Source organism: Trachemys scripta, chromosome 24 (assembly GCF_013100865.1).
Source record: "Trachemys scripta elegans isolate TJP31775 chromosome 24, CAS_Tse_1.0, whole genome shotgun sequence".
Taxonomy (NCBI): domain Eukaryota; kingdom Metazoa; phylum Chordata; order Testudines; family Emydidae; genus Trachemys; species Trachemys scripta.
This window is the reverse complement of record NC_048321.1, coordinates 10,954,457-10,974,894: the sequence shown is the minus strand read 5'-3', so window position 1 is coordinate 10,974,894 and position 20,438 is coordinate 10,954,457. Positions and strand designations below refer to the sequence as shown.

General features: G+C 58.9%; 1 protein-coding gene across 1 annotated transcript in view; it reads left to right on the top strand.

The window, feature by feature from the left end:
• The window catches only part of KIRREL1 (kirre like nephrin family adhesion molecule 1), a gene marked incomplete in the record, with an annotated part of 30,666 nt that extends 10,809 nt beyond the window's left edge, over positions 1-19,857 (top strand). The window contains 12 exon segments of the mRNA XM_034756532.1: positions 706-863; positions 2,234-2,384; positions 4,263-4,368; positions 4,657-4,805; positions 5,845-5,972; positions 6,097-6,223; positions 6,979-7,079; positions 10,602-10,800; positions 11,596-11,703; positions 12,319-12,458; positions 13,216-13,293; positions 13,702-19,857. Coding sequence (XP_034612423.1) covers positions 706-863; positions 2,234-2,384; positions 4,263-4,368; positions 4,657-4,805; positions 5,845-5,972; positions 6,097-6,223; positions 6,979-7,079; positions 10,602-10,800; positions 11,596-11,703; positions 12,319-12,458; positions 13,216-13,293; positions 13,702-14,172 — 1,916 coding nt within the window.
• Positions 19,858-20,438: the final 581 nt, after the last annotated feature.

The window sequence follows — 20,438 nt, the reverse complement described above, 5'->3', positions numbered from 1 at the left end:
ACCAATGGTCTGGTCCGGGGCAGCAGGAGGGGGAGATGCTGGGGTGGGTGCACCAGGGCTTAGCTCATTGCACCCAGTAGCTCAATGCTCTGCAACAGCACGCTGACCCCTGTGTCCCCCCCCCCCGCCCCCCCTTCCCTCCCCCCCTGCCCCCCCTGCCCCCTCCCACGCTCCCCCCCGTGTTCCCCCCCATGCTGACCCCTGTGTTCCCCCGCATGCTGACCCCTGTGTTCCCCCTACGCTGACCCGTGTTCCTCCCATACTGACCCCTGTGTTCCCCCCCCCCATGCTGACCTGTGTGTTCCCCCCCCATGCTGACCCCTGTGTTCCCCGCACGCTGATACCTGTGTTTCCCGCACGCTGACCCCTGTGTTTCCCCGCATGCTGACCCCTGTGTTCCCCCCACGCTGACCCGTGTATTCCCCGCACGCTGATCCCTGTGTTACCCCTTCACGGTGACCCCTGTGTTCCCCGCATTCCTTATGGTGCTTGGTGAGTGTCTTCCCCCACTTCGTCTGGTCCATGATTTCTCCCCCCGGTGTGCCCACTGCCCTGGGGGCCGTGGTGTGTGTAGCAGGGCCAGGACTATATTGTGGGCAGCAGCGGGTGAGGAGTCAGCCACAGCCGGTGTGCACCGAAGCCCCAGCCGCGTGCCGGATCCGACCCAACCCAGCACTCACCTGCCTCTCTCTCCTCTGCTGCCAGTTCCCCCTGAAGACCCGGTGATCGACGGGGCCCCCGAGATCCTGCTGCGGGCAGGCACCCCGTACAACCTGACGTGCCGGGCTCACAGCGCCAAGCCTGCTGCCACCATCGTCTGGTTCCGGGACGGGCTGCAGCAGGAAGATGCCAGCACCAGCACGGTACAGAGCCCGGCCCGCCCGGCCTTTGCCGTTCCCCACGAGCTAGAAGATGCCGAGGGTGGGGAGAGAAGGCAGGTGGATCCCTCCTGCCCTGGGGAGGCGGAGCGGGGTGGCTGGCTCCGTTCGAAACCCCTGCAGGAAGGACAAGTTGGAGAGGTCTCAGTCCAGCCCAGGGGAGTGAACAGTGACCACCTGTCCCCGTTGGCCCTCATTAGCTGTTGGCCCTCGTTAGCACGTGGCCTGAGGACGGAACAGGCTCCCCTCCCACCCCGGAGGTGGACGTCCCACTGGGAATACTGGGGCATCTCATCCCTCCCACTGCACCTGCTCTGGGTGTGTGCGGATGGCTCACGCCCCAGGGCTGTCACCGGATCCTTGTTAATTCCCGGAAGGAAACGCCGTCCCTTCCCCTCTCCCACTGCCTCTTTAATTGATTTGATTCGTTTTCCTTTCCCCTGAGAGAGCCGGGCGCACTTTCCAAGAGCACTTGAGAGCCAAATGTCCCGCTCATTAATCCCCACACGGTTTATGGCGCGAGAACATGAATCCCGATGAATTTGTGGGGCGTTTTATGGGCATGTCACAGGCCATTCGGGGAGTGCCGTTCCAGGCGAATTTGGAAACCATTCACTGCAGCGTTAGTGCTCGCCAGCCTGGCTCCGACCCCCGGGGAAGTCCAGCCCACCGAGATTCTCCCCAGCAGTGGCATCATTGGAGTGTTTGGGGTTGGTTTTTTTCAGTGAGGGAGTACAGTCTAGTGGTTACAGCAGGACACCGGGGTCCTCTCCCCAGCCTTGAGAGAGGAGTGGGGTCTAGTGGTTAGAGCGGGTGGGGACTGGGAGGCAGGACACCTCAGTTCTCTTCCCAGCTCTGGGAGGGGAGTGAGGTCTAGTGGTTAGAGCAGGTGGGGGACTAGGAGCCAGGATTCCTGGGTTCTGTTCTCAGATCTGGGAGAGGAGTGGGGTCTAGTGGTTAGAATTGGGGGGGGACTTGGCATAGGATTTTGGGTTCTTTCACCAACTGTAGAACTGAGTGCTGTCTAGTGGTTAGAGCAGTGAACTATAACAGGATTCCTGGGTTCTCTTCCCGGCTCTGGCTGGGAATGGGGTCTAGTGGTTAGAGCAGCGAAATAGAAATTAGGGCTCCTGGTTCTTCTTCCAGGCCTGGGCTGGAGCCGAAGGCTGGTGGTCAGAGCCAGGGGAAGGGAGTCTGGGCTCGTGGACTCCATGCCTGGCTCTGCCACTGACACGCCGTGTGCTCTTGTGCATGTCCCTTGCCCCCTTTTCCACCTGGGTAATAGGAAGGAATAGCACCAAGGGCCCCCATTCTCCAGCCCTGTGGTTTGATCTTCCCCTCTTCCCCACGGGCAGGAAGTCTTAGCAGACGGCAAGAGGGAAACCACGGTCAGCCAGCTCCTCATCAACCCCACAGACGCGGACATCGGGCGGGTCTTTGTCTGCCGGAGCACCAACGACGCCATCCCGGCCGGCAAGGAGACCTCCGTCAAGCTGAACGTGCACCGTGAGTCCAGCCCCTGCCCCGCTGCTGGGCTCCAGGGCCCAGCTGGACGGCACGTGCAGGAGCAGTGGGAACCGGGCCTGGTTCCCCACCTCCCCTGCCCTTGTCAGTTACACCAGCGTGCAGTGGGTGCAAAACACTGCCATTTGCACCCACTGGGGTAAACGACCAGGTGAGGGGCAGCCCACAGGAGGCCATGTCTGCACTGGGCAAGGAATCCACCCCAGGGCACTGATCACATCCAGTGCTTGGCTCAGAGATAGAGGGGTGTGTAGGAGGATAGATAGATATGGGGTGTCTATGGATGGATGGATAGAGGGGGGTGTCTGGGATGGTGGATGGATGGATGGACAGATGGGGTGTCTGGGGATGGATGGACAGAGAGGGGGTGTCTGGGGATGGATGGATAGAGGAGGGTGTCTGGGATGGTGGATGGATGGATGGACAGATGGGGTATCTGGGGATGGATGGACAGAGAGGGGGAGTCTGGGGATGGATGGGCAGAGATGGAGTATCTGGGGATGGAGGGACAGAGAGGGGGTGTCTGGGGATGAATGGATAGAGGAGGTTGTCTGGGTTGGGGGATGGATGGACAGATGGGGTATCTGGGGATGGATGGACAGAGAGGGGGTGTCTGGGGATGGAGGGACAGAGAGGGGGTGTCTGGGATGGTGGATGGATGGACAGATGGGGTATCTGGGGATGGATGGACAGAGAGGGGGAGTCTGGGGATGGATGGGCAGAGATGGAGTATCTGGGGATGGATGGACAGAGAGGGGGTGTCTGGGGATGGATAGAGTGCAGAGAGGGGGTGTCTGGGGATCAAGGCGGGCGACAGGGTTTTGGCCGCCCCAAGCAGCCAAAAAAAAAAAAAAAAAAAAAAAAGCCGCGATCGTGATCTGCGGCGGCAATGCGGCGGGAGGTCCTTCGCTCCGAGCGGGAGTGAGGGACCGTCCGCCGAATTGCCGCTGAATAGCTGGACCTGCCGCCCCTCTCCAGAGTGGCCACCCCAAGCACCTGCTTGCCAAGCTGGTGCCTGGAGCCAGCCCTGCTGGGGATGGATAGATGGATAGAGGGGGGTGTCTGGGGATGGATGGACAGTTGGGGGATAGACGGGGTACCAGGGCGCGAGGCCACCCTACCCGAGAGGGCACAAACAGCCGTCTGGGTTCGATACCCCAGCTCCCCGAAACCGGGCAGCCCGGCCCCTGCAGAGCTCACCCCAGGGAGTGGGGTCTAGTGGATGGAGCACAGGACTGGGACTCAGGAGATGGGGGTCTCCAGGTCTGCCACTGATGGGCTTGGGCAAGTCTCTGCCGGCCACCCGTGGAGCGGGGATGGCGCTGACCTGCCGTGCGGGGCTGGCTCTGGCCAGCGTTCGCCACTCAGGATTTCCCAGCGGGGTCTGTGCAGCCCGGCACTGACACCCAGTGGCTGCTGTGGGGAATCACAGCTCTCACGGGACCCGAGTGTGGCACTGACTGATCCACAAACTGTCCATTGAGCTTCTCCTGCAGCTCCCCCCGGCCCTGCTGCCCTCCGGGGAGAGGCGCTGAACTACGACCCTGCCCGCCGGCTCATGGGGTCAGCGGGGTCACGGCCAGAAAGGACCATCAGGACCGGCCAGCCTGGACCTCCTGCAGAGCTCATCCAGGGCTTCCCGGACCCAGACTGAGCGAGGCCTGGCCTGTGGCCGGAGATGCCCAGCGTTGATTTAAAGACCCCCGCCCCAGCCCGGGAAAATCCACCCCGTTGCTCACTGGGCTGGCAGAACAAGCAGCTCCCGGCACCAGGCTCCACCCGGGGGCCTTTTCTGTCCCCGTGTCAGTTTCCTTCCCGGGCGTCGGGCCACTGACGGCTGTCTCCGTCTCTCCCTGGCAGATCCCCCCACGGTCACCCTCTCCATCCAGCCCCAGACGGTGCAGGAAGGCGAGCGGGTCGTCTTCACCTGCGTGGCCACTGCCAACCCGGAGATCAGAGGCTACAGGTGAGGGGCGCGGGTGGAACCAGCTGGGATATAATTAAAGGGGAGGCCCTGGGCCAACCTGCTCCTGAAGCCGGGTTCCCGCTAGCATCACAGCGCTCGGCTTCAGCCCCTGGTGCCTCCACTCCCCCCCGGGGATTCAAACCATTCACTGATGGGTTACACAGCTCCATAGCCCATCATCAACCCGCTGAGCCACCTCCCTCCTGGGGGGAGGAGCCTCTCTCTGTGTCTGTCCCCCCCCCCCCCAGCGGGAGGAGCCTCTCATTGTCTGCACTCCCTCCCCCCCAGGTGGGCCAAAGGTGGCGTGATCATCGAAGAAGCCAAGGACAGCAAGTACGAGACGCAGGTGGATTATTCCTTCTTCACGGAGCCCGTCTCCTGCGAGGTGCACAATGACGTGGGAAGCACCAACGTCAGCACCCTGGTGGACGTGCACTGTGAGTGCCACGGGGGGGGGGGGGGGGCGATGGGCCCCACTGCTCGGCCTGGGCGGAGACGAGACAGGGCTGTGGTGGCTGGAAGGGGGGGCTCTGCAGAGAGTCGGCTGGGCACAGGCAGAGCCTGGGGTGTTCGCTGGCTCCCCGGTTACCAGCCAGCCTAGTGGGGTGTCCCCTGAACACCAAGCCTGGCCCCAAGCACACAGAAAACACGGCCAGCGGCGGGACTCGAGCACGGGATTGTTAGCCCCAAGGGCACAGACCATCCCACTGCCTGAACCCCTCAAGTTGTGCCTGACCAGTCAGGGGCTGCAGGCTAGTGGGAGCCATGAGCGCACGGGGACACATGGACACACTCACACACGAGCCTTCAGCACACGAGGACACACACAAACAAACCATGAACACACGTGCACACACACGGACACGCTCACACACGAGCCTTGAGCACACGAGGACACACACAAACAAGCCATGAACACACGTGCACATACACGGACACACTCACACACAAGCCTTGAGCACACGGGGACACACGCAGGGACACGCACAAACAAGCCATGAACACATGTGCACATACACGGACACGCTCACACATGAGCCTTGAGCACACGAGGACACACACGGGGACACGCACAAACAAGCCATGAACACACGTGCACACACACGGACACGTGCACACACACGGACACGCTCACTCACGAGCCTTGAGCACATGCATGCACACATGGGGCACGCGCACATACACAAGCCATAAGCACGTGCCCTCACACACACAAGAACACACACACATGAGCCATGCGCGCGCACGCACACACACACACACACACGTGGTCACAGACATAAGCTATGAGCACACACACGCACTCACCCGGGGACGGACACACAGATGAACCACAAGCACGGGGATGAACACCACATGGGGAGACAGAGACATGGGGACTTATGGACACACAAGCCATGAGCACACCTGGACACACCCACGGGAGCCAGGAACACCCCCACGCATGCAGGGCCGCTGACGTCTCCTCTCTTGCAGTCGCCCCTCGGATCGTGGTGGACCCCAAGCCCACGACCACCGACATCGGCTCGGATGTGACGCTGACGTGCGTGTGGGCCGGCAACCCCCCGCTGACCCTCACCTGGACCAAAAAGGAATCCAACATGGTAATTCCCCTCCCAGCGCCCCATGGCCCGGGGGCTCACCTGGCCCGTTCCCCGCAGTGGGTGCTAGCGATGGTGAGTCTCCGTACGCGCCCCCTCTCACGCTCCGCCCTGCGTTTGTGCCCAGGTCCTGAGCAACAGCAACCAACTCTACCTGAAATCGGTGACGCAGGCCGACGCCGGGCAGTACATCTGCAAAGCCATCGTGCCCAGGATCGGCGTGGGCGAGCGGGAGGTCGCCCTCTTTGTCAATGGTGAGGCCCTCTGCCCGTGGCATTGGGGAGCAGGCTGTACCCCAGTGTTCATACCCACAGAACCCGGTATTTATACCCACGGCTTGGTACCACAGGCACGATGCCCCAGTATTCAGACTCACGACTTTGTACCCCGGGCACAGTACCCCAGTATTCATACCCACGGCTTGGTACCCTGGGCACAGTACCCCAGTATTCATATCCACAGCTTGGTACCCCGGGCACAGTACCCCAGTATTCATACCCACGGCTTGGTACCCTGGGCGCAGTACCCCAGTATTCATACCCACAGCTTGGTACCCTGGGCACAGTACCCCAGTTTTCATACCCACAGCTTGGTACCACAGGCACGATGCCCCAGTATTCAGACTCACGACTTTGTACCCTGGGCACAGTGCCCCAGTATTCGTGCCCATGACTGGTACCCCTGGCACAGTGCCCCAGTATTCGTGCCCACGACTGGTACCCCTGGCACACTGCCCCAGTATTCGTGCCCACAACTGGTACCCCTGGCACACTGCCCCAGTATTCGTGCCCACGACTGGTACCCCTGGCACACTGCCCCTTGCTTAGGACTCCTTGTCTCTCAGACCCCTGCAGCTTGACATCCCGTCTCCTACTCCCTCCAGAGATGCTCACCCCGGCCTGCTGCAGCTCCCCGTTCTCGTTAACTAACGAGCCTGGTGGGACACTCCGCAGCCGTGGGGTGCCCGCTACGGTGCCCAGTTTAAGCCGCTGTTTCTCTCCCCCCACAGGTCCCCCAATCATCTCGAGTGAGGCTGTTCAGTACGCAGTGCGCGGCGACCGCGGGAAAGTGGAGTGTTTCATCGGGAGCACGCCACCCCCTGACCGCATTGTGAGTGCTCTCCTGGGGGGGGAAGGGCTCTCCATGGGGGGCAGGAAGGGGGGCAACCCGGCCTGGCCTGGGGACCCTCCAACTAACACACCAGGGCAGCAGCAGCTTCCTACCTAGCCGGGCCCTCGTCACCACGGCCCCTGTGCTTCTCAACACCCCCTGTGCCTGTTGCCTGTGCCAGAGAACGGAACCGGCTAGAGCAAAGCCAGTTTATGCACCAACACCTCCACCAGTCCACACTCGCCAGGGTTAGGAACTGCCGGACGTTTGCTCTGCAATGGGAGCTGTCCCCTGGCTCTGCTGCCGGAAGAAGGCATGCTGGGAGGTTTGGGAAGGACAATGGTGGCTGGGCCGAGTGGAACCTTTCCAGCTCTTCCATGTCCACCTTGGCTCTGAGCACGGTCAGCCTGGAATAGTCCTTAGCACAGATGCAAGATGCCTGGTGCATGCGGATGTGAGATGAGCTGCAGTCCTTGAGGGGCTACGAATTTAGCATGGTCAATTTCTCCAGTATGGACTAGCCTAAATTTAAGGCACTCATCATGTTGTCCTTGGAGTTTATGCTGTGACAGCCCCGGGGGTAGATCTGAAGCCAGAGTCTCTGGATTCATAAGCCTGAGTCACCACGGGTTGAGATACTGGACGAGGTGGGACCCATCTGTGGGCTCATAAACCTCGCTATATCCTCCAGCCACTAGAGGGAGATAGAGAGTCGTGTTGGCATCAATAACGTGGGAGCTGGTTGGAAAACGGATTTTTTTGTTCCGTGGGAAATTCTGAAATTCCCCAAATTAAGCTTTGTTCTGAATTGTAACAAAAAGTTGACATTTTGAAATTTGGCATAGAACGAAAATTCCCCCAAATTTCTCTTTGAAACCATTGAGATGTTTCATTTTGATACGGCAAAACCGTTTGGTTCCAATAATGTCAATTCTTTTCAACTTGGATATTGTATTAAAATAATAAATACAATATATAGTATCTACAATAATAAATACAATACAGTAGAGCTCCTGTTTAGTGAACTAGTGGGGGGTTGAGGAATTGATAACATTGAAAACCTCATAAAATTGAACATCTCAAATTTGAGGGTGATAAGGTGCATATGTTAATTTATTAATTGTTCAGTGATTGTGTACATAATGAGTGGTAACAGATGGGTTAAGTATGCTGGATTTTCCTTTATTTGAGAAAAATGCAGCTCTTTGTAGCTGCTAAATCTCTCAGACTTTTCAAACCTCTACAGTTGCTTGAACGTTAGCTGATGGATTGCAGTTGCATTCAGTAGCAGAAAGATGGTTCTTGTAAGCAATGATTCATAAGGTCGATGTTCCTAAAACCAGGGTTCTGCTGTACACAAATATAATATACTATTAACATGAATATTTCACTATAAAATACAAGTTGAACTGAAATGAATCAAAGTGATGCCTTCGAAACGGAACCTTTCGACATCATGGAAATGAGAATGTTGAAATGATTTGCCAACTCGGTTGAAATCGACAGGTTCCCGTGAAATATTTCAGTTTTGCCCAAACTGCGTTTCTGTTCCGTCGGAAATGTTCAGACCCGTTCTAGTTGCACTTGGATATGGCGGCGTTGGCTGCGTTGGAGAAGGAAGGGGAGGCTGGGAGAAAAAGGAGGGTGGAATTAGGCCAGAACGGAGGGGTAGTAAGAAGCAGACAGAGATGGACATTTGGAGTCAGGGTGTGCAGTTCCCGGACCCCCACCCCCGCTGTATGTGCCCAGCAAACCATCTTTTTCCCTTCACAGCTGCGTTTATTGTTTCATTGCGGTCTTAGGCCGGCTGCATCTCTTTCCCCCTCCCCCTTGGCTGTAAACTGTTAATTGCGAGAGCAATCGTTGGGTGAGACGGGCACTCGTCGTGTTGACCTCGGCTTTGCCTTGGGATGGGTCATTGGCCAGTTCCTGGGTGGAGGGAAGGGGATGTGATGGCTCTACTCGGGCCAGGTCAGAGCTGGCACTTTGGAATGGAGAGAGCGAAGGAATGACGTGATGCAGGAGACAAAGAAACTGCAGTTGACACCGAGGAGCAAAAGCACTAGCCGTCAGCAGCCTGACGCGAGGGCCTGTTCCGGTTTCGCACGAGCGCTCCCCCTCGTGGGGACACCGTGACTTGACTTGTCGTGTGACTGCAACGTAGCCTAAGGGAGAGGCCCTGGCTGGCAGCGTCTCTTTAAAAAAACCCAGCCTCGTTACGGCGCCATTAAAGCAGCTCGATTGATAAATAAACCCAGCGGCGGGGAAGGCTTCAAGGCAGCCTCCTAAGGTGACCGTGGCTGTACGGCGCGCCTGGGGCATGCTCTGGTCCTGCTTGTGCTGGGGAAGTTACAGTGGCCCGTGGGATCGTGGGGGTGTGAAATGTTTATTACACCATGGCCCTGGGGCGAGCGGTGGGGCTGCAGTAACCGCCCGGGGGGGCCTGCGTTGGGCTATTTCCTGAGCTGAATTTGTCTCGGAGCTCGGCAGTATTAACACTGCTCACATAGCGCTGTTTGCTCTGTCTGCATCGCTCTGTCAATCTCGCGCTTCCTGTCTCGTCTGTTCTTTCACAGCCCTTTGTCTCCGCTCCTGTCTCATCTGCCTGTCTTCTGTCTGTCTGTTCCCATACGCATCCACCTACCCGCCTGTCTTCTGTCTGTCTGTCCCTGTACGCACCCATCTACCCACCTGTCTTCTGTCTGTCTGTCCCCGTACGCACCCATCTACCCGCCTGNTACGCTCCCATCTACCTGCCTGTCTTCTGTCTGTCTAGCCCCATACGCACCCATCTACCCGCCTGTCTTCTGTCTGTCCGTCCTCATGCACACCCATCTACTCACCTGTCTTCTGTCTATCCGCATACGCACCCATCTGTCTGTCTAGCCCCATACGCGCCCATCTACCCGCCTGTCTTCTGTCTGTCTGTCCCCATACGCGCCCATCTACCCGCCTGTCTTCTGACTGTCTGTCCCCATAGACACCCATCTACCTGCCTGTCTTCCCCCATACGCACCCATCTACCTGCCAGTCTTCTGTCTGTCTAACCCCATATGCACCCATCTACCTGTCTGTCTTCTGTCTATCCCCATACGCACCTATCTAACTGTCTGTCTTCTGTCTGTCTATCCCTATACAGATCTATCTATCTATCTATCTGTCTGTTCATCTATCCCCATACACACCCATCTAGCTATCCCTGGACACACGCATCTAGCTACCCATCTATCTGTTGACACAGCCCTGTGCCCGCTCCTGTGTCCTCAAGTTGCAGATGGTGGCTGAATGGAGGAATCCAGCCGTGATCCTTCCACACACCCATTCCGTTTGGGACAGGAAGTGAAGGGGACGATCATATCCTACTGGAACCGCAGGGGGCTGGTGGGCTGTAGTGACCCAGCCAGGATTTGACCCGGATGCTGGGGTTCTCCGAGGCTTAGAGGAGGTGTAATGGAGCAGGAGCTCTCGGCCCCAGGTGCTGACCAGGCCTTTCTCCCTTTCGCATGCCCCGCCCGGCGATAGGCCTGGGCCTGGAAGGAGAACATCCTGGAAGCTGGCACGCTGGAGCGCTACACGGTGGAGAGAACCAACACGGGCAGCGGGGTCCTCTCCACCCTGACCATCAACAACGTGATGGAGGCCGATTTCCAGACCCGCTACAACTGCACGGCCTGGAACAGCTTCGGGCCGGGGACGGCCATTATCCAGCTGGAGGAGAAAGGTAGGGAGGCGGGGGGGGGGGGGGGGGGGCAGGGAGGGCACAGCAGGGACAGGGCTAGGGGGAGGCAGTGCCTGGGATTAACTCCCAGCTCTGGGAGGGGAGTGGGATCTAGCGGTTAGTGCACAAGGGGCAGGACGCCTGGGTTCTAGCCCCAGTTCTGGAAGGGGAGAGGGAGGGGTCTAGTGGTTAGAGCACGGGGGAGGGGCAGGACGCCTGGGTTCTATCCCCAGCTCTGGGAGGGAATTGTGCCTAGTGGTTAGAGCGGGAGCCAGGTTCTAGTCCCAGCTCTAGGAGGGGAGCGGGAACCAGGGTTTACAGCAGATAGGGAATGGGGAGCCCTGTGTTCCCTTCCCAGCTCTGGGGGACAGTGTTGTCTGATGGTTAGAGCAGGAGGCTGGGTGGGTTCCTTGGTTCTCTGCCACTGACAGTGTGAGACCTTGGGCAGCTCCCCCCCTCCCCCGCTCTGTGCCTCAGTTTCCCCCTCTGGGGAGCAGGGCTAATGACACCAGCCTGGCGGGCTGTGCAGTGACCCTGTCACAATTGCCAGGCACTTTGCCACCCCCAGCGATCGGTGCTAAGGGCTCCGGGAAACCCTCCCGTCCCTTGAAACCAAGGCCCAGAAGGGACAGACATCACAGCCTGGGCAGTGCCACCCCATGCTGCTGGGACCTCCCAGCCTAGGAGGGGATCCTGCTCCATCTCGGGGCTAGAGCGAGGATGGACGGGCTAGGGAGGGACCGGCAGGAAGGGGGCAGCGCGGCTCCCCCAGTTAACGCGCCTCCATGTCCCCTGCAGAAGTCCTGCCCGTGGGCATCATCGCCGGAGCCACCATCGGGGCCAGCATCCTCCTCATCTTCTTCCTCGTCGCCCTGGTCTGCTTCCTCTACCGGCGCCGCAAAGGAAGTGAGTGCGGGGGAACCCCCTTCAACTCAGCCCCGGGGGGCTAGGAGGGAGGGGAACGGCTCCAGACTGCCCCGGCCGGCACCTTCCAGCCACTCAAGGGACAGGCAGGGATGGGACCAAGCAGCCATGTGGTCCACAGGGGCCGCGGCTGGATGCGTCCCCCCCACACACACTGCCAGTCTGCGGGCCGATGCCCCCTTCATCCCAGGCCCGGGATGGAGCACGAGGCCCACGAGCAGCTTCGTCCACCGGGGGCGCCCCTTGGAACGGCCGCACCAGCAGGCGACGGGAACGGCCACGGCTCCTTGGCGCCGGGTGCTGGGCATAGGCAGGTGCCCACGGTGCCAGGAGCAGCTTGAAGGGGGGAAGTCCTGCTACAGGTGGGCGCTTCCTCTGGGTCCATGAGGTCCCTGGCCAAGGCCCCGTCCCAGCAGGGGGGACTGGCGGCTGGGGGGGCTTCCCAGGGAGGAGGCCAGTTTCTCCAGACCAGGAGGAAGGGTGAGTCCAGAGCCCCTGACAGCCAGGACTCTGGGTTGGGGTCTCCAGCTAGGAGAGGCCGGAGTGCAGCCGGCAAAGCCCCCTGTCCATCCATCCGTCCGTCCGTGTGTCTCACAGGCCGCAAGGACGTGACCCTGCGCAAGCTGGACATCAAGGTGGAGACGGTGAACCGGGAGCCCCTGACGCTGCACACGGACCGCGAGGAGGACACGGCCAGCGTCTCCACGGCAACCCGTGTCATGAAGGCCATCTACTCGGTGAGGTCCCCCCTAGGTCCCCGGAACGAGCCCAGCAGCACAACAGAGCGAGACAGGGCAGGACTCCTGGGTTCTGTGCACACCCGTGGGTCCGAGAGCGTGTGTTAGTGGTTAGAGTGGTGGGGAAGGCGGCTGGGAGCCAGGACTCCTGGGTTCCCTCCCTGGGACTGGGAGTGTGGTCTGGTGATTAGAACAGGGAGGCAGGACTCCTGGGTTCTGGGGCCTCCTGGCTGCACACTTCACAAGAGGGAGACCAGCCTGGCACCCATCAGACAGCCCAGCGCCCTAAGCCTGGTGCCACAGCTCCAGCCATGCCCCGTGGAGCCACCCTGGGCTGTAGCTGCGGGGAGCGCCCCCCGAGGGCCGGGGTGGGCAGTGTAACTCAGTGATGCTTTACCTCTGTGGTCCAGAGGGGTTGATGAAGTTATTGCTGGGTCTGTCCTTTAGCTCAAGCAGTAGCAAGTCAGACTTTAACTTTCAAAGGGCCCAGGTTCGATGCCTGGTGCTGCCAATCCAGGGTACAGCACTTGGACTCCTGGGTTCTCTACGGATCTGCGAGGGGAGTGTGGGCTAGTAATTAGAATAGGGAGCCCGGACTCCTGGGTCCCATTCTCGGCTGGTTACATCAGTGCCCCCCGCGTGTGGGGAGGAGCCACGGCCTGGGATGACTTGGGGGCTGGAGAGCCAAGCGGCCGGTGGGCTAAGGCAAAGCCGTGGCGGGGAAGCTGACGGGCCCCTTTTTCATCTCCCTCGACAGTCGTTCAAGGACGACGTGGACCTGAAGCAGGATATGCGGTGCGACACCATCGACACGCGGGAGGAGTACGAACTCAAGGTCTGGCACTGCCCCCCCAGGGACGCCTGTCCGCTGAGTGTGCAACGGAGCGTGTGCGCGTGGGCAGGGGAAGGCAGTGTGCGGGGGAGTGATGATGCCAAGGTGCCTGAGCGCACCAGCGAGTGTGCTTGTGTGATGGTGTGTGCACGTCAGCGACTCTGTGTGCAGAAGGGATTACACGTGTGACTTTGCTGGGGGTCGGAACCAGGACTCCTGGGTTCTTTGCCCAACTCTGGGTGGGAGTGGGTGTGGGGTCTAGTGGTGAGAGTAGGGGACTGGGAGCCAGGACTCCTGGGTTCTTTGCCCAGCTCTGCCCCTGGAATATTCCACAGGCATCCAGAGCTTTGCCCTGCCCCATGTGAGCGCCCTAGCGCTGCCTGAACCTGCCCCTCTCCTTTCCCCTTCCAGGACCCAACCAACGGTTACTACAACGTTCGTGCCCACGAGGACCGCCCTCCCTCCCGCACCGTGCTCTACGCCGACTACCGCACCCCGGGCCCCGCCCGCTACGACATGCGCCCCTCCTCCCGCCTCTCCCACTCCAGCGGCTACGCCCAGCTGAACACCTATACCCGGGGCCCCGCGTCGGAGTACAACACCGAGCCGGCCCCGGGGCCCCCGCCGGGCCCCGCCGCGGGTGAGACGGCCAGCCAGCTCTCCTACGAGAACTACGGCGGCCACGCCGCCTTCCCGCCCAGCGCCGGTTACGCCACCTACCGCCTGGGCTACACCCAGCACCCCCCGCCCAGCCTGGACCGCGCCCCCTACGACGCCTATGACCCCATGGGCAAGTACGCCAGCGCCACCCGCTTCTCCTACACCTCTCAGCACTCGGACTACGGGCAGCGGTTCCAGCAGCGGATGCAGACTCATGTCTGAAGGACCTGGGGGCTGTGGGGCGACGATCCTCACCGGAGACATAAGGGGGGGGTCACAGGTACTTTGTGACTGTCCTCTGATATTCAGGGGCTTTTCCTGAACCCCCCACGCCCACCCCTCCAGCGGCAGGACTCTCAGCCTGCCCGGCGACTGCACCCCTCACCGCCTGGATTCAGGGGACCCTGGCGTCCGGCTGACTCCGGGGCCCCTCTTCCCCTATATCTGAGCTTCCATCCAGCCACCCATCATGTTGTCTTCGTTCGTTCTTTTCAGCCCATGTCTCGAGGGGCCGGCGCCCTCCCCGACTGGAAGGAAAACCAATTTTGGGGGGTCGGGGAGCCTCACCCCCATCCCGGCCCTGCTCACGTGCGGCACAGCCCTCCTCCCAGCAGGCTGGAGGCTGGATCAAGCGTGCTGGTAGCTGCGGGGGGGGGAGATTCCCTCCTATGGCCTGGATCCCACCCGACCCTGCAACAAGCAAGACTCCGGAAACTTGCCCCCGGCCACGCGGGGGAGCCCCGATTTCTTTGCCACGCGTCGGATCTTTGAGGGGAGACGGGCCGAGCTGAACTCCGCCGGGGGTGAAAGGTTGTGACAACAAGTGGGGGTGGGTTGCGGGACAGCGGAGGACCAAGCGGCGATGGGGGGTGGCTGAAGGAAGGCTAGGCTGTGAAGTCCCCCGGGGGCCGTGGGAACCCTGGGGTCTGCAACAGGCTCCCACACAGTTCGGCCGCTAGGAGGCAGAGTTGTGCCGTCACCGGCTCCCAGGGCATGATGGGACATGCCGCAGCGGGCACAGGGGACACTGCGCTCTAGATGTGAACACGCCCGGGCAGGGGGCCTGTCGGCCGGCAGGCCGTCTAACCCTGCAGCCAGCCTCCGAATGGGCAAAGGGCTCTGATCCCATCTCAGCGTCCATCGCTCAGCGCCTGGCAGGATCGGGCCCTAATGTGGTGAAATAACTTGGAGCAGCAGCTTTTGATCTATTCCATACCCGGGACCCATCCAATACCAGGACCCCCTATTCTAGACCAGGGTCCCATGTCCAATACCGGGACACACTATACAAATCCTCCCTCTTCCATGCTGGGACCCCACACACACAATACAGGTACTCCCTATCCTATACCAGCACCCCTTTCCCATATTGGGATCCCTCCTGCCCCACTTAGCAATATGGGAAGGGTGAAATGCTCGCATCCCCTACCTTGCGAATCCCTGACCTAGATGGCGCTGCTGGCCCTAAGGAGAAAGGTCAGCCCCACACCCGAGTGCTTCCATTCATGACAGCACAAGCCAGACCCCGGCCAGTCCTGTATCTCTCGGGGCGGCCGGATCCCTTGCCGCTCGCACCCCAAATTGGATCCCTCCCCCGCATGGCATTCCTCTTCAAAAGAAAGCAGGGGGCCCCGATCTCTCCCCCAGTACCCTGTCCGTCCAGGGCTAAGCTGACTCTGTCCCCCTATCCCAAGCACTTTGAATATGTTTCTTTGGGTTTATGTTGGGTTTTTTTATATATATATTTTATAAGGGGGGAAGGAGGGGGTTGGTTGGTTGGTTTTTTTCCTCCGAAAGGACCAATTGGAATCCTGCCTCTTCCACCATTTCCTGTGCCTTGAACTTCAGCTTTATTTGCCCCATCGGCGTTCGCTTGCGCGGTGGAACCGAGCGAAGGGGGCGGGAGCGTTGGTGGGGCAAAATGTTTTAGGGGCTGGTGAAGCTGGAGGCTCATGTCTCCCTCTAGTGCCTGGCACCAGCCACTACAACAGCCTGTCTGCGAGGCCAGGGGAGGAGCTGCCCCTTTAGCTTGAGGCATCGAGAGCTGTGTTTTTAGGGCTGAAGGTCGTGAGTTTGATCCCCAGTGGCGGACGCAGTCTCCACTGATGATAGGGGCTTTCCATTGAGAAATGATGGATTTCCCGGGGTTGTTATTTTGGTGGGGGTGAGGGGTATCCTTCAAGCTTCCCAGCGAAGCTGCACCCCACTCCTGGAAGGGATTGGGGGGGGCTCTGTTTTTGAAGCCTGGCAGTGCCATTCCCCAGCCAGGCAGAGGGGGCGCTGCTGAGCGACACTGGGTCCCGCCCTGCAGCGTGAGCCGTGCGAGTCCTAAGCAGCGCTGAGCAGGACCCCGGCCCCCACCTTCACTGCCCTTTCCGCCATTGCTCCGTTAGGGAGCAGGACTCGAACCCAGGCCCAACTTCTCCACGGTCCCGCCCGGCCCAGGCGTCGAACTCTGATCTCCCGCGTGGCTGGGCAGAGTGCAAAGCCACCAGCCCTGTCTTGCCTGTTCCCCCCTAGTACCTACCGGCGTGGCAGGACCGTAAGCATCCCGGGCCGTTCCAGCCCTGGGCTGCAGCAGTCCTGGAGGTTTTCTTGTGACCTTGCAGCGTCGGTTTCGTTTGCACAAATCGGGGCCTTGATTTTAACTACAGATAATGCCCCCCCCCCTTACATTACGGAGTCATTCAGATATTGTACAGCCGTGAGCTGCGTGGGTTTGGAAGCAGCTGGAATTTGATCGTGTCTCCTGATACGGGCTTTTCCTGCCCTATTTATGGGACTTATGCAGCGGCCATTAACCTGGCGCCTGAGAACTTCACAATCTTCACTGGGCTTTTCCTCACAACCCTCTGTGAGGCTGGGCAGGGCTGGTCTCTGGGGCACCTGGCACTGTCGGAAGGCAGGATACTGGCCTAGATGCACCATTGGTCTGACCTAGGATGGCCGTTCTTAGGGGCTTAGCCCCATGGTACAGATGGGGAACTGGAGCCCAGAGACCCAGATTTTTACAGGTGTTTTGACGTAGTTGCACTCCGCATCGCAACGCCTAACTGATTTAGGAACCCAGCTCATTTTTCAAAGGGGTTTAGGCACTCCAGAGCCTAACCCTCATGGGCAACTGATGGGATTTTTGCTCCAAAGTGCCTAAATCCTTTTGGAAACTGAGTTTTAGCTCCCAAATGAGTTAGGCGTTGCAAAACTGGGTGCAACACTGCCCAATATGTAGCTCAGTCATGCGCCCAGGGTCAGATGGCAGAACAGAGTTGACCCTGGGTCTGCCTGGTCTCAGGAGAACAACCTGATCCGGGGACCAGCTCTTAACGCACCACTTTCAGGAGTCATGTTATTTTGAACTTCAGCTTTCCCCCCCCTTAGTAATCCATGTCTAGCTCTTGTGTTTTTAAAGAAAAGAACCCAGGCTCTAACCACTAGACATCACACTCCTCCCAGCACCTGCAAACACGACCCTGAAAGGTTCAGAAGCCTGCAGGAGAATCAAAAGGACCCAGTTTTTGCCCCAGCTCATGAGTGGTGGGCGGTCTGATTTGCAATTTGTGAACGGTTGGGATTGGCAGCTCTGGCAGCGGGATCTTAATAGAAAGTCTGAGCCAAATCTGGCGTCGTAGTCCATGACTGGAGCCAGGGGCTGCTGCAATAGAAATAATAATGACTGATAGTCATCATAAGTAACAAACCAGTGCTGGCTAATTTGCTGGCATGAGTCGGTCATGTGAGAAGGGTTGTTTTTTATATGAATGTATCTAAATATATATTTTATATAAATATCCTGCCAAGCAAATTCTTGAAAGCCAGAAGCACATGTTCTTAATGCTGAGCGGTATATAATTATAGATCAACGCCCCCCCAAAAAAACTTCCGCTTTGAGGCAGACAGCTGGCACGGGAAATTTCAGCCCGAAGGGTTAACGTCTGCAATGTTCTACGCAACTGAAAACAGGGCCTTAGAATGGAACGTGTTGGGCAACCTTAACTCTAGGGGGTGCGCCATGCACCCTGCAGAGATCATGGGGGCTTGGCTGGGCGTGTGTAGAGGGCCATGGAAAATGAGAGCGAAGCAATAATTCCTCGAGGGAGAGGGTTGTGTCTGTGACGGGGAACTGGAGAAAAGCCGAAGAATGTAGCTGGTCCTAGAGTTCAAATCTGGATAGATTTGTTTTTTCGCTTGACCTCAGTCTGGCTTCGGGGTTTGAATGGCCCCTGGACGGCTGCCCTGCGCTTCCCTCTCTTGAGCATTTGTGCTCTGCAGTATCAACCTGCTTGTGGCCAACTCCAGCTCACTGGGACTGGCTCCCAGTGCATCCCAGGAGTGAGAGCCAGGACACCTGGGTTCTATTCCCAGCTCTGGGAGAGGAGGGACGTCTAGTGGTTAGATCAGAGGACTGGGAGTCAGGTCCTATTCCTAGCTCTGGGAGTGGAGGGAAGTCTACTGGTTAGATATGGGGACTGGGAGTCAGGACTCCGGACTCCTGGGTTCTACCTGGTTTGTGTTGGTTAAACTGGTGTAACCCAACCCGTGGGGTGTTCTGTCTCCTCCTAGTGGCGGCTTGGCTACCAGATGAGCTCAGGACTAGCCGAGGCTCAGGCATCAAGATTCAGAGGGTCCCACGTGCAATTCCTGCTGTCGACAGCCCACCCGAGGGTGCGGGATTACACCCACGTCCTTGAATTTGCAGGCTCAAGCAGGGGTTTGCATGAGTAACTTTAAACCATTTTAAGTCAAACCAGTGCAAGTACTGTGTGTGGAGCAGCCCAAAGGGAGTTGGGAACCCAGTTCCCGTGGAATTTCCCTGGGAGTTGGGTGCCGAGTTGCCTGCGGTTGTTTTGCCTCCCCCAACAGAGCGCCCCTTGGGCAGCTGGACGATGGGAGCGGTTCGGCCGTTACGGCGCCGGGTTGGCACAGTGCCGGAAACCAGCACAAGGTGCGGGTGGGTTCCTCTCCATTCGGGACCTCGGAGATGGGTCGGGCAGAGCTCTCTGCCTGCCTTGTCCCAGAGCTCTAGAGGGGTCTCGTCAGCTCACCCCAGCACCTGGGCGGTCTTTCCTTTGCTTCTGGGCGCTGGGGCTGGGTGGCTGTGGAGAGAGACAGGACGGATCTCCCCACCCTCAACCCCCTGCAGTCAGGAACAACCCACCCCTTGGTTCGAGTCACTCCCTCTGGTGCTAATTCAGAAGCCTTCACCCTTGCCAGACACCCCCACTCCCGCCCCATGGCTGAGTGCAAGGGTGGGGGAGCAGGGAGTAGACCCAGCATCACCCACTTTGAAGGAGTTAACCTTGACCCCACTCCCCCCCGAATGTACCTTTAAAACAGGCCTGATGCTGCAAGGCCCTGAACCCGAGCCCAGAAACCGCGCCCGCGGCCTGCAGCTTTAATTCAGGTGTCACCACTGTCAGGCCGTGCGGCTTTTTTTCTTCCCCAGCGGTGCCTGTGGGGACCCCCTGGGGACCCCCGTTCTCTCCCGCCCCAGTCTAGAGCGGGGGGGGAAGCGGTGGAACTGGCCTTCGCCCCGACGGTGCCGGGATCCTCTTTAGCAATAGAAACCCTCACTGCCATGACACGGAACCGTGCAAAACCAGGAGCCGAGTGGCTTTCCGTGAAACTCACTGTAGGGGGATCGTCTTCGAGGTTATGCAGCCCCCCGCCCTCCCCCCACGCACACACCTTCTGGCTCACTGCTAAACGCCCAGGCTCATTGGATCCCCCATGGGAATGGGGGGGAGAAATGGGGGGTATTTTTCTTAGCACAGGCCCTTTTAGATTTCTAGAGACGTGTATCTGTGAGTCCCCTGCACCCCTTGCCCGGCCCCACCTTGGATTATTTTTTTCATTTTCCTTTTTTTTTTAAATATTATGTACTATATTTTTAGTCTTAAACACGATATATTATATATATTTAATTTTTTATATATATAAAAATATAAATGTTACCAAAAAAAGAGGTTGTGTATTGCCTTTGTGGCGCAAAAGCGCTGCCCGGGGGGAGGGGGCAGGAGTGTGTGTATGGATGGGGGGCGTTACGCGTTTGGGACCTGAATAATCCTGTTGGGAGCAGAGGACAATTGGAGTAGGGAATAGGGCCCTGAAGAAGGAAGGGCTCGTCTCTAGTGCTGTTCATCGCCAGCGCTCGACGCGTAGGGTGACCAGATTTCCCGATTTTATAGAGACAGTCCCAATTTTTGGATCTTTTTTCTTGTATAGGCTCCTGTTATCCCCCACCCCCGTCCCGATTTTTCACACTTGCTGTCTGGTCACCCTATCGACGCGCTTCACAAAGTAGCTGGGTAGCGTTCTCCCCATTGGACAGAGAGGGGAAACTGAGGCAGGGGGAGGGGGAAGTTAGGAGCCTAAAGACCCTTGAGGGGCTGGGCAGAAGCGATTTACTCAAGGTCGCTGGCGATAGGCCACAGCCCCACCTGTGCCATGCTGCTTACCTCTCCAGGTGGGAGACTGAGATAGGCCATGTG